Source organism: Apaloderma vittatum, unplaced genomic scaffold (assembly GCF_000703405.1).
Source record: "Apaloderma vittatum isolate BGI_N311 unplaced genomic scaffold, ASM70340v1 scaffold38606, whole genome shotgun sequence".
Lineage (NCBI taxonomy): Eukaryota > Metazoa > Chordata > Aves > Trogoniformes > Trogonidae > Apaloderma > Apaloderma vittatum.
In genome coordinates, this window is record NW_009720781.1 from 8,445 (window position 1) to 22,667 (window position 14,223).

At 35.9% G+C, this 14,223-nt stretch overlaps 1 protein-coding gene across 2 annotated transcripts; it reads right to left on the reverse strand.

The window, feature by feature from the left end:
- Positions 1-512: 512 nt before the first annotated feature.
- Positions 513-13,966, reverse strand: HMGCR (3-hydroxy-3-methylglutaryl-CoA reductase). Of its 2 annotated transcripts, XM_009871116.1 has the most exons (19): positions 13,776-13,966; positions 13,282-13,393; positions 12,722-12,809; positions 12,533-12,617; positions 11,080-11,185; positions 9,647-9,753; positions 9,124-9,240; positions 8,488-8,639; positions 7,406-7,650; positions 7,094-7,266; positions 6,442-6,636; positions 5,729-5,887; positions 5,439-5,596; positions 4,275-4,380; positions 3,191-3,361; positions 1,546-1,686; positions 1,283-1,441; positions 828-982; positions 513-689 (listed from the first exon to the last, which is right to left on the reverse strand). In XM_009871116.1, the coding sequence occupies exons 1-19, from the start codon at positions 13,938-13,940 to the stop codon at positions 635-637; spliced, it is 2,649 nt and encodes an 882-aa protein (XP_009869418.1). In that variant the 5' UTR covers positions 13,941-13,966; the 3' UTR covers positions 513-634. The 2 variants fall into 2 exon arrangements, with proteins under 2 accessions (XP_009869418.1, XP_009869419.1); XM_009871117.1 differs by lacking the exon at positions 5,729-5,887.
- Between the last annotated feature and the right edge of the window lie 257 nt (positions 13,967-14,223).

The following is a 14,223-nucleotide window of genomic DNA, read 5'->3' on the forward strand; positions in this document are numbered from 1 at the left end:
TTGAATGCTGCTTAGCTTAAAGCAGCAGCACATTAAATACCATATATAGACACAGGTGTCTGTGAAACTAAGGATTTGATAAAATTCTCTGATAGCCTATATTTTACAAATGAACAAAATTAAAATTGGGAGTTCATGGGAAGCAGGCTTGTTGTCACTTTGGAAAACTTGCTTGTCTAACCAGAAAGTAAAGATGCTAAGAACCAGTTCATTCAAGCCAAGTTTAGACAACTTTTTTTTTTTTTTTTCCTGTCAGATGTACAAAGCACATTACATCATTTTTCAGTTTGGTAATTACCAGGAGCTTACTCATCAAAATAATCTCAACCTGTGAAAACATAAGACTTCAGAAAATTATGTGTAAGAGTAAGAAATCCAAAGCCACATTCAAGACATCTGACAGGACTTCTTTCATGAAGTCATCTCTAACCACTGAAGAAAGTTAAATGCCTAAGTCGACTCACACAAGTCTGTTATATCCCAGTTTATCTTACACAGACATCACTGAATTGAAGGTGATTTTCATTCTAAACTTCATGGATTTTGATTTTGGTTTTTGGTTGTTGTTTTTTTTTTTCCCCGTGCACCTGGTCAGTTGGTAGAACAATTCTTCATTTCAAAGCTATTTTAGTATTCACGCTGCCTTCTTGGTGCAAGTTCCTTGAAGATCTTGTAGATTTATTTTTGACCTAATAAAAACAGTAAATTAGCTGCATTAGATGTTAAGACTGCTGTGATATTTTGCCATTGTTCATGTAACTTACTGAATCTCATGTACTTGGAAGAAGGGGAAAACTGCAGAAAGACAAAGACTTCCGATTTCTTACCTGTTGTGGATCATGTGGCTTTTCACTAGATGCCCAGCTGCAAGAGCTGCCATTAGTGACAATTCTCCTGCCATCACTGTAGCACAAACAATTTTAGCAAGCTGACGAGCATTTTCACCAGGGTTATCTTGGCTTGCACCCTGAACCCCTAACATCTGGAGAGAAAAATATACAATATTATGCAATGAAACCTAAGTAAATTTATGCTCAAATTAGTATTCAAGTAAGTCTTTCCAAATTATATCTAACCAACTTGTTTTAAGGCTCTTCAATATTGCCAGTCTTAAGCTTTGGAAACTAAATACATGAAAACAATTCATTAGACCATTCTAGAATTTTCATGTCAAATCCACGAAGTTTCAAGAGACCCCATTCCCACAATATTACTCAGACATAACATGGAAGTGAGCCTTGATTTAAGAAGCTTAAACTGCTTTAAACTTCCTGATTTTTACCTGCAAACAGGCCTGCTGTGGAAGCAAGTTGGTGCCTCCACCAACAGTTCCTATTTCTATGGAAGGCATCGTGCAGCTGATGTACAGGTCTTCGTTGGCGGAACCAGTTCGCTCCATCAAAGTGATGCAATTAGAGCTTCCCACGTTCTGTGCAGCATCCTTCAAATCAGGAAGGAGAAACAAAACAGAAAAAAAACAACTCAATTAAATGGTTGATAATTACTGAACTAAAGAGAACCCAAAATGCTGTATAACAAACTTACCTGGCCACAGGCAATGTAGATAGCCGTTACAATGTTTGCTGCATGTGCATTGTAGCCACCTATGCTACCAGCCATTGCAGAACCCACCAAGTTTTTGTTTATATTCACTTCAACTATATCGTCTGTAGTTGTTTTCAATACCTAGAGAAATTGATACAATTTTACTACATCATCCCTTAGGCAGAAATAGAAATTCTCTATTTATGGTTAATAAAGCCCTTATCCGTTGTCTAGTTACGGAATTTGACTCGATCATTGTCCGATACCTACTTTGATTTTAGTTCAAAAGGAGCCCGTTCACATGCAGGCTGTGTTATCCAAGTAACAACGGAAAAGTCATTGCAAAGGGTTTGGACTTGCACAGGCCTTTAAGAAAAACTTACCAGCTACCTTCTCCATTTCAAATTCTCATGTATCTTCAGAATGGAACAAAAAAAATCAACTTAGCAGAAGTATCTCATTAATTCACTTTGGCATGAGAGGAACATTCCTCCCAAGTTGGTCCAACCCTCCCCAATTTTGCTCTGCATCAGAATGCAGAGCTAAACAGAAGAGTTCAAACACAAACCACTGTGCTATCTTGGTAAATAAACACAGTGCACAGTAATATCAAATTAAGTGGTACATTTATACTATACTGACTGTATTTTGGAAACTTCAGATAGAGACTTACACTGAATTTAGTATAAAAAAAGACCAAAAAGAACAAAAAGATAGTGCTGTGAGCAAAATCTAAGATACTCCAGTGTAGCAGGAATAGCAACTGATGAGAGATCTGCACAAAGTGTACAACACAGACAAAAATAAGAAGTTTATTTATTAGAGTTCAGTCTAGGTACCTGTAGTGCTGTACATGTCTGGGTGTTGGGGAAAAACATCCCAAGTTTAGCTAGAAACTGTCTATGCCCATTACCAAAGGATTAGTTTCCCATTACTAATGTGGAATGAAATCTTGACTTCTATAATAGATACTGCCACTGAATCAGCTGTGAAAATGACCACAATTTGGAACTGAATTCCTCCCTGGGTATTATCTCTCCTGGCAAGTGCTGGTAACTAGGTAACAGCCAATGGAGTTGTCTGACACACACAGCCAGTCTTCTGAGCTCAGGCTGAGAAGAATCTTGATTAAGTCTTACAGGGTAGAACAAGTTTGCCAAGGGCTAGGACTGGCACTGCTTTATCATGCAAGATGCTAGGGCAGCTTTGGAATTATGTGAAGCACCTGATGATCTTTTTTTACTGTAGAAGGAGGCAAATAAACTTTGATGAGAATGCCAGGTTTGTGTGAAAGACAACAAATGAATGGAATTACCAAAATGACCGAGTTCAATGACAGGCAAAACCCCATGTATAGAAGTCTGTCCAACTGTGGCATAATTTTTTAAAGGTAAAAAATGAAAATCCTAATGCCTTCAACCACATATGCATCATTAAATATACACATACTATGTCAGAAGAGATAATGCATGGAAAAGGTATTTGCTGTCATAAGGAATAATAGCCTATCCTACAGTAGCATCTGAAAATGTAGGAATTATCCTTACCTGGAAAAAAAAAATTTAGTATTTATGACATAAGACAGGTATCAGTTTTGCAAAATGTATGCATTTTTATAAACAAGTAAAAGAAAGCAGACACTTACTTCTCTAACCACTTTTGCTGGAATGACTGCTTCACAGACAACAGACTTCCCTCTTCCTTCAATCCAGTTTATAGCAGCAGGTTTTTTGTCTGTGCAATAGTTACCACTAATAGCTATAACCTGGAGATCAGGAAATTCTTCATTCAACCTTGTCAGTGCTTTTTCAGTACCCTGTTAGAAGAGAAAGAGATAAAAGGTTAAGTTACCATTGTAGTTGCAAAACAAGCCTGATCAAGGAGAGTGGAACAGCAAGATTAGAGTAAGTCTAATCATATCATATAATCAATTACAGCTGAAGAAAACACAGGAAGGCATTTGAAACAAATTAAAAAAAAACAGCCCAATTATCACTACCTTTTTTCTAACTACTTTGGGAATTATATAGGGAATAACTGGTCCTTCCCAGAACATATGAACTCTCTGGTACATTCTAGGTGCATGGGCATATGGTTACCATATAGAAGATACAATATGCACCAAGTCAAGCACTACAGGCATGAAATTAGTTCATTTTGGATCTAGTGCAAAGAGTTTCTCTACACTAGGAAATCAGACAAAAGTCTGCTCTATTTAATACCTGTCTATGACCAGACCCACTTATGAATGACTCTGATAAGACTTAAATTTTATAAAGAACAGGCAAAGAGTACAAACAGCACAGAGTACCCTGACAATCTACAGGTCACATGTCAAGTTCTGCCATGTTTGCATAAAACCAAACAAAACCAGAGGACATCCCTCTGCTGCCATTCACCACATTGATAATCTTTTATTTACAAGGAATTTATGAACACAATAGCAAATTAATTACTGCCAGATAAATATTTGGCCTAAAGTAACAGCTTAGTTTCCACATTATGAAGAATATTTTCTTTATACAATAATAATAAAAAAAGTTATCTTTCTTTCATTGTTCTCATCCTATTCTTGTTTACACTTGAGAAGGCTGAACACTTTTTTTTTTTTAGCACTGCAAACAGTGCTATGCCTTATCTTTCTATCTTCACATGCCAGTCACAGATTGGTAGGCTATAATTTACTTCTTTTTGAAATAAATAAAAGAGTTAAGGGGACTGGGCCTTACTTTTGAAATCATATTCATTCCCATTGCATCCCCTGTTCCAGACTGAAAACGGATATAAAGGTTACGACCTGCCAAACTGATGAGAAGCTTCTGTAGGCGGGCAAACCTGCAAGAAAATTTATTTATTACTTACAATTCCCAAAGGAAAAAATTAAATCAGTTTTAAGTGGCAAAATGACAGTAAATTATTGCAGACAGTGCTGTTAACTACACCATGTTCCTCCTCCTTCAGCCCAGGAAAAAAACTTTCAGCTACCATGCACAGAGTTCTCTCAAGTAATACATTTAAAGAACGTTCACTATAAAAGAGCTGGTTGCCTTTTTACTTTTTCTATCCCTGGACTTCATGAAATAAAATACCTTGAAGTGCTAACATGAATGCAATTCATTGGCATTCCCTAGAATATCTGACTACCAGGTAAGAACTAAAAATGAAGCCTCTGGAAATTCTTATGTCAGTTAAAGAGCAAGGCAAACCCCATGCTATCTTCAGCAGCGTGACTTCCACAAGTCAAACACCAACCAGGAACTACTGCAGTTAGGCAGCAGCACAAGTTGATTCTGGAGGCAATATGCGTTATGTCCTTGGCTGACACTTGTAAGATCGGTAAGAAATAAAACTGACTAGGAAGACTCAGAGAGAGATTTCCTCAAGAAAACAGATAATCGTAACTCTTGGAAAAAAACTCTAGAGCTTGAAATAGACATTCTTAATGCTGTTTTACATTCTTTTAGCATTTCAGTTGTACTATTGGTTTATCCTGTATTCTCTGGAACCCCGCAACTTAATTATTAACATTACTAATCGCATCTGAAAGGCTAGATTCCAAACGTTGAATTACTTTTTGCGTAGTAACTACTAAAAATCCAAATAAGCTTTTATGCTTAGACGAGATAATGTATTAAGTATTACACAATCAAAATGTATTTGTTGCTAAGATAAAATTGCTTACCACTTACCACTTACCACTAAAATGTTTATTACTAGCCTTGTTACACTAGCAGAGTGACTTTTGTTCTCTTTGATTCACACTACATACGATAACCGAAATGATTATGTAATTTCCTGTCTTGCAGTAGGGAAAAAAAAAAAAATTAGGAGCTTTCTACCATCCATAGAAGTCTTAAGTCAGGAAGTAAGGTTGGAAAAGCCGTTGTACAAACCTGCTTGTACTGTCAAAAGCTTCCTTCATTATTTTAAATCCTTCAGGGCTTTCAAGCCATACTTTAACTTCTGCAGCCTGGCAAGCAGTGGGCAGCCTTACAACAGGTCCTCGAGTCATCCCATCTGCTAGAATGCGGCTACTTGCTCCTCCACCAAGCTAAAAAGCAAAGCACAAAGAAAGCAAAGATTACCAAATTTTACTTTTACAGGAAGTCTAAAATGTGCCTTATATCACCCTGAAAAGATTTTATAATATAGCAAGTTTTTCAAACTATTCAACAATACTTACACATATTGCTCTACATCCTCTGTTTGTGCTTGCTACAAGACATCCTTCTGTTGTTGCCATCGGCACTTGAAACTCTTTGTTATCCAAAAATAGTGGTCCTGCCACGCCTACAGGAATAGGCATGTATCCAATCACATTTTCACAGCAAGCTCCCATAACCTTACAAAAGCAATACAAAAAAGGTTACACTACAGTGGTACAGTATAATGTGTTACACACTATGGTTGTGACTACAAGGTATCTTAGCAAAAAACCCACAACCCTACTCATGAAGCAGCCCATTTCCACTTCAAAAAGTTAAGAGCTAGAGCTATTTGGCAGACATATTGAATCTTACTAAGTCTTAAGACTATTAAAAAGACTCTACTACTGCTAAATAAATTGTAAATAAACCTCCATTTCAACTTCAGGTAATACTATCATTCAGCTGAACTCTGCCTCAGTGTCAGAAGAATTTTGCATTTCTGAGGTAAGGCAGCTGCACACTTTGGTAGGAAATATTTTTGGGGTAAGTTACAAACCTTACCCATCTCCCAAATTTTGAAAAACATCAAGAGCAATAAAAGATAGTGCCTATTTTTTGTCTATTTTTTCGCTCTACATCAGTTTTGACCAAGCTCATTGTTTATTCACATACATCACTTCAAGCATGTATTGCATGTATTTGGAAAAATGGTTTTACAGCAAGTTTTGTTTGTCTGCCTTTTACTTACCAAAGAATAATTGTAATTCCTATAAGGAAGATATTGTAAAGATGAAGGTTCAGGGAGTTTCTTTGATAGCATCTGCCTGCGAATGGACACACCTCGTTCCTGAGTTTCCATCAGGGTTTCCAGTTTGTATGCAGGAATATGCTTAGCATTAACTAAGCTAATAACCTCAGCATCAGTAAGGAATTTTGCTCCTTTCTGGAAATGTAAAGGGTGGGGAAAGAAAGTACATATTATTTTGGTGAAAATCCTTTTATATGTTTACAAATTAAAAAAAACCCCAAAAACTAGTAACAACTTGACTTTGACACGAACAGAGTACATCTAAAGGAACCAAGTGCCAATGTCAGGTTATGATCAAAACTCTTTTGCTCAGACACCCATCTTCACACGTACATGATGACCTGGTACATCATGAATGATGAAGCTGCTTCCCCCTCCCGCCCACTCTGACTGACTGGAGGAGAAGAGACTGTTGAAAGGGTTTTGTTTCAGTTCTGACCCCCCTACCCAGGTTATTAAAGCTGTATAATTTTTTGAAGAACAACATTACAATCTATAAAAATCATTTAAAAGCTGAAAAATGAACTGTAAAAATTCTTAAATCAGATGATGCAGCAGACATTAAAAAATATCCCAAGTTATTTTTCTATACCTTTGCATTTCCAAGTATACTAATGCATTCCTCAACTGAACGTGGTTCTTTGGGTAACTCAATTTCTTCCTCTTTTCCATTAAGAAATGAAGAAGTTTCCACAGGGTTGCAACTCCCAACTACAAACGTAGCTTTGGTTGATGACTCTGATAATACAGGTTTTATGACTTCAGCTGCATAAAGACAATTAAAATTAACTTTTGTTTACAAAATTCTCAAGGTTTGATTCCAAATACAACACGCTAACACGGATTTCACTATTTGTTCCAAATACTCAGGAATAGGTTTAGACTTTAAAATCCTAAAAATTACCATTTCCATCTCTGGAAACTAAAGCTTCTTCTACTGTGTTAGATTTCTGATTGTTTTTCAGAAGTCCGGATTGCTTCCTACAACAATATTCAGGGACCTTTTTCTGAACCATCACTGGAGATGTTATGGGATTCTTCAGTGAGAGTGTGGATTCAGTCTCTGCTTGCTCGAAGAAAATATATTTGACAGCAAGGAGAAGGGCTAATCCAAGAGTGATTACTTGTTCAATATCCATGCTGGCCATTCTAAAACAGACAAATCAAAAAGTAAGCATATACTTTGTTGTTTATAACAGCATTCTGACATCCCTTTGCTTTAGAAAGGCTGTTAGTTTCATCATAATGCATACAGCTACAGAAACTTCAGTCAAAAGACATTTTCTGCCAGGACACTGAAGTATACTAGGATAGGGTAGGGAAATCATTCTTTGTATTATTAACATGTAAGAATTTTCAGGTGTCATTAGTTACTAAATCTTAATCAAAAAGCAGTCCCAGAAAGAGAATGAGAATAAAATATTTACTAACAGCTACATCAAACTGATTTAACACCTGTGTCCCAATGACGAAGTAGAAAGTTTCAATCATCCTCCTCTACCAATAACTAACGCTGATGTAAGCTGAACTTTTAAAAGGGGGCAAAAACCCTAAGAAGTTCTGAGTTTTCAGAAGTAATATGGAACCACAGGAGCCACTAACTTCAGCTAAGCTGAACAAAAAGCAATAGTGACATGGATTTTGCACTTGTGTGTGAATGGTCACCTTCGCATAAATAATTACTAAGGCAGTCAGAAAATTTATGTACCAGTGTGCTCTGAAAGGTGTCAGTGCTAGCAGAAAAAGACAGTATTTTGATGCACATGGGATAGATGGCTCCTAATCATGTTCTTGACTACTTCAAGGAGACTGGACAAAAGGAATAATATTGAAACGCTTCTTATGAAATAGAATCTCTGGTCCCATAAAATACTACATTGGACAGACCTGCAAGTTTACAAGTGTCCTATGCTAGGACTATAGCTTGGTAACACTGGAGAACACATCCTAATCAAGGAAACACACTTCTCTTCTGAAGTCACTTACCGAGAAAGGTAGAATTGCCATAAAGAAACATTAGGTTCAATTCTCTTTGGTGCGTTCTCATCCAATCCCACTGCATTTTCTGCAGTACTGTTCTGAGCAGCTGGTTCCGCTATCCAACGACTATGGGCGTGAACAAGAACCAAACCCAGAGACTGCATTAAAAACACAAAATAATAAAAACAAGTATTAATTTTTCAATACGTACTTCGTATCTAACCTTCTAAGATTAAATACTGTCATTTTCTGTTTGTTTCCCATGCCTCAGAAGTCTGAAAAGAAAAGGCTGATTTTCCACACCTCTCACCCAACACCCTTTTCGGCCTATTGATCCTAACACATAGCTTTGAACCCGTCCCGCATCCTTCCTCTTGCTCTGGTAATTAGCAAAAGGAAGCTAAGAATACTGTAGAGGTAAGAGAGAGGAAATTAGTACACATGAAAAAGCCCTGAGTGTTTGGTACAGAAATGGCACACACGGGAAGACCTTAGGTGCAGATACAGCAGATATTATTAAAAATTACCACAAAACTAGACTAATGAGATGCAGAATACAAGTCTATAGAGAACAGAAGCTTCACTCATTGCACCAAGACACTTTATTGATTCCATAACCATAGGTGAAAAAGAGCCACAAACCATAATCATTTTGACCCTCTGTGTTACAGGATTCGGTTTATTTTCTTCTTCTTCCAGGACACGAGCGAAATGGCTAAGCTGCCATATAGGGCGCCCTTCCCGACTCTCTCTTGAAAGCTGCAAAATTAACAAAATTTAAAAATAGGTCCTGGTTAGTACATATTAGAAGAAAAACCAAGTGAGCTTCAGCATTTTTTTTTATTTGATCATTAGGCCCACAATCTACTGTCTAGTCTATGTTAGAGTTTAAATAGTGAAAAACCCTGGATGGCAAATAATTTAGAATATAGTCTCGTCTGCCTTAGATAAGAATTCATACTATGGATTGAGAGTCATTTACAGTGGCATTAATATGCTACTGTTATCAGCCAAGCCACCATAACTCTTTTTGCACCTTCACTCTGCTCACTTTGAAAGGAAGAAAAACATGCTGGTGCATAACTCCATGAAGGAATATACAGCCCACAAGAAGCACAGCGACTGAATACTACTCAGCTTGATCTTATCTTGAAGTTGGTCTTACCTCTAACACCAAGGATACACAGGCTGGAAAGAAGGTCATGAAGACAAAGTAGTTGGCAAGAACAGACATACAGCCAAAGCAGCACATGATTTCCAGTTGTCGTACACCTGCATGAAGAAAATGAATTTTTTTACATTTGAATACGCAATGGCTTTCTGTGTACTTAAAGAAGTGTTGCGGAAGTAAAAAAGAAACCATTAAACTGACATGGCAGATTACAGAGGAAATTGTCTAGCCCTAGTGATTGTATATTGGCTTATTCTAGGCACGGATCTAAATTTACGGTGTAGTATTTACAGAAAACTTTAAGAGTGTACTTCTAAATAAATACAATTCACTAAGACTTTAAACCTTCACACCGAAAGCTTGAAACTCCTCACTTATGTAAGCAGAGAACATTTAGCTGACATTATGTATTGAAATACCTTCTGAAAGATGGCCAACTAAGTGTTCGGGTGATAAGAAACAGTATACACCCCACCTACTCTTTCACAAGCCTGGTATCCAGAAAGGATCAATTAGTCATGTCCCACATGTATTACAGAACTGCCTGAATAAAGACGAAAGCTAGCAGTATAAATCATTAAAAAAAAAAATAAATTGACTACATGCCACTCCAAAATTAGAGTTTTCTTACTAGAAGTAAACGGGAAACCAGCTCATTAATACATAATATCCTGCAAAGGTCCAAAAAAAATTTGAAAAGCAAGTGTTTTAAAGATGACTTTAAAGTACACAAGGTAGTTTAAAAAAAAAACCCACTCAAAAACAACAGACAAAATTAAACATGGAAACAAAAATCCACTTCGATTCTAATAATTTAATTTCAACTTATTTTACAAATACATCAGTTATTTACACATGAAAATCCATTGCTGATGAAATTTAACTGTTCTCTTTTTAAGGGAAGACAATGACATACGGCTGATAAATATCAAAAGATAGGGTGGGGGAAAAAAACCCCAAACAGTAAAGATGGATTATTTTTAACTTAACTAGAATAACTTTTCTTGCGTGGAGTAATTTTTAGAAATACTAGTTTTTTGCGATATGAAATAGGCATGTGTTTACTGAAAGTGTAACTCATTTTTAATAGCCAAGAGAAAATTTTAGCAGCTACTTTATGATGTTAACAGGAATGATGGGAATGATAGAAGGTCTTAATTTTGTATAAGCAGCTGCAGAGACATCCACTTCTACTGCACAAAGCCCAAGGAAAGCCATTACCAGAATTTCAAATTTCTCTTGAACATGTACAGATTATTCATATCTGCAGTAATATAGGCTATCAGAAAGGTAGATAAATAGCTAAACAGATTAAGTCACTCCACTCTCAGGGGCAGCATCTATTATCTCAAACTCAATATCCTCATGTCTTTCAAATAGTCTTTTGTAAGTGGAAAGACTTAAGACTCTTAGAGTGCATCACTTACCTGACATAGTACCAACACCAATTACAAGACACTCCACAAGTGCATCCAGTGTAAATGTAGGGCCTAAAATTGCCATTCCACGTGAAATATTTTCCCTTACTTCATCCTAAAAAGAAAAATTTCTGTACTTTAGCATAAAGACAAAATCAAATTAAGGGGCTACACAAAACATGATTAGTGAAGTGAGCAGTATAAGACCTTATAAAACATTGAGAATACATGATTTAATTGCTTTATTTCACCTGTTTTACTTGGACAGTATTTACAGAAAATTATTTCATTTTGATTAATTTATCTATATCCGGCTCATCAGTATTCTAAGTTCCTACAACACAGATGGGCACACTTTAATTACAGTACATTCAGAAGAACAGGATTTCTACCATAAACCCATAAAAGAGAAGCCACTTATGTCACAGCGGTTCAAAAGTTCATGCAATCATTTACCTGTACTCCAACTTTAGCTATTTTATTATCTAAACCTCCAGACTCAGCTAACAGAAACAAGAACATAAAAGACACTAAAACTTTCCCTGGGGAAAAGACATTTCCTCCAGAAGACAGGTATGTCAAACTCTAGAGGGTCTAGAGATTTTAGAGCAGAGGGGAAGAGAAGCTAACAAAAATACTGTACTCACAATTATTATAAAATAATGTACAACACACTGCATGAATACTGCATAGAGAAAGTGCAATACATTCCAACATACATTAAAATAAAATAAACAATATTTTTGTCGCAATTTGTATACTCACTATGTACAGTGTTTTGCAGGTATAAATTAATTTCACTAAACATACTTTTAATTCAGGACTTAGAATACTAGGAAAAACACTTTTCAATGTATGATAAGCAAGATGTCCCTATCCACACACATCTGCTATGTTTGTTGTATTAAGGTTTTGTCTAGAAATATGTATTAAGGTTTTGTCTAGAAATATGCAGCACTGTAACATTAAATGTCTCTTCATATACTGTTCTTGAGCCCTAGTAATTAACATTTTTCTTCTAGGGAAGACTTCAGTCTAGGAACACCAGCTTTCTTCGCAGAGTTATAAGCATTCCTAGTTTAAAGTTCTGACCCTAAGAAGGACTCCTTCATAATTGTAATTAACTCATGTGATTATGCACACTAATTTTACAGTGTTATTGTTCACCTGAATACTGATCTGGATTGAAGGCAAGAGAACACAGAATCTGTATAGTCTAATCCTTTTTATATATATCACCAATACAGTATTCACCTGTATATCTCTCCACATGGACTATTCATAAAATGACAGAATGGTTTGGCTCCTAAGGGACCTTAAAAATCATCTAGTTGCAAATCCCCTGCCACAGGATACTGTTCATGTTTGAACATTAAATTTAAAAGCTCCATTTCAAAAGAAAAATCCGACAAAAACACAACAAAAAACCCAAACAAACAAAACCACAAAAAAGTCCCCTGACCTGTGAGTTGGAACTGAGTGCGAATTTTGCTAATGCACTTGCTCTTGACAGATCGATCAGAAGCAGGAAGAATGGTAAAGCTTCACTGGGGAGAAAAAAAAAAAAAAGGGCGTATGTTAAAACTCAAGATTTATTATACAGCAAAAAAGAAATCAACCAAGAAATCTAAAATAACAATTTATGACTTACTTTAAACCAGTCAGTTCTTTATCCAAGAAGTGAATTACCACTGTACTGAAAACAAAACTTGAGAAGATTGTGAAGAGGCCAGCAATACCTTTAAAAAAAAAACAACAAACAAACAGAAAATTGGAAAACTTTGTTTTGTATCTATATAGGAAGGGCAAAAAACGGTAGAAAGAACTACAGTTTTAGATCAATCCTTAAACAAAAATGACAACTCTCACCTAAGATAAAAACTTAAGTAGATGCTATTTTTATACAGATATTTACATGTAAAATTTGTATTTCATTCAAAGTATGACTTTAAGAAACAAAAGGCACATCTTCTCATTCATTATCAGCAAAAATGAAAACGGTCTTAAACAGCTCTACTTTAAGCGTTTCACAAAAGTCATTACTTCTTAAAAAAAATGCAGTTTGATGCATGCAGAATTTATTCTACCTAGCAAATGAATAAAATAACCCTATTCTGTACATAAGTACAAAAATTCTAATATTGATTCCAATTTTATATTAAAAAATCCAGTTCAACTGCACACAAAAAATACAAAAGTCAGATACAGTACCTAAAATGTATTTTGATCCAAGCTGTCTAAGGTTTTGAAACTGGAAATATATATAAAGGATTGCTATACAGCGCGTGATTGTCAGGATGATGATGTCACTGCTCAGAACATCCTGTTTGAAATACAAAGTGACTTAGTTAGCTTTTACATTAAATAGTAACTTGTTTTTAAGTTTCATTAATAATGTGTCACGAAGCTGCATTAAAAATGACATTTAACTATCACTGCTAATCTTAAAAAAAACCCAGCAGCAATACTGTTACAAAATCCTTGTTCACTAGATACTGTGCAACTGAAAGTCAGAGTTAATGAAAAACTTCTCTAGTATGTCACTGCTTGCATACAGCTTTAATATCGGAAACGAGAAAAGGCAATCAAGAATTTCCTGAATAGCTACTTTCTTCTTAATATCTGACCACCTGATTATTATTCTATAAAAAGCTTTCGATCTACTGATAAACAGTAAGAACTACAACATGAATTTAAATCCTTACTTCTTCAAGTTTGGGGCACTCATAATTCCAGCCACAGATCTTATCATTCCCAGTGAACATCTTCATGGACATCATACAGATGGTGAGAGTCACTGTTCCCACAATGACTTCCCATGGATGAGAAGCTACAAAAAGGCCATGCATTCGAAAGAGTCGGGACAGCATTTTCAAGGACTTTTTTCTATACTTAGCAAACCTGCAACAAAAGGGTATTTTGTATAAGCAATTAGAAAATTCAGGAAAAATAAAACAAAATGGAGCTGTATCAATTTCTGCAAGTCACCCTCAGGAAAAAAAAAACCAACCAAACAAACAACAAAAAAACCCCACACCACAAACCCAAGACCAGCTAAGTAACAGACAAGCAAGGAAACGAATCTTCATCTTTCACCTTCGATGTAAAACACTACTTCTGAAATATAATACGACCTGTTCTGCCTCCTTAACC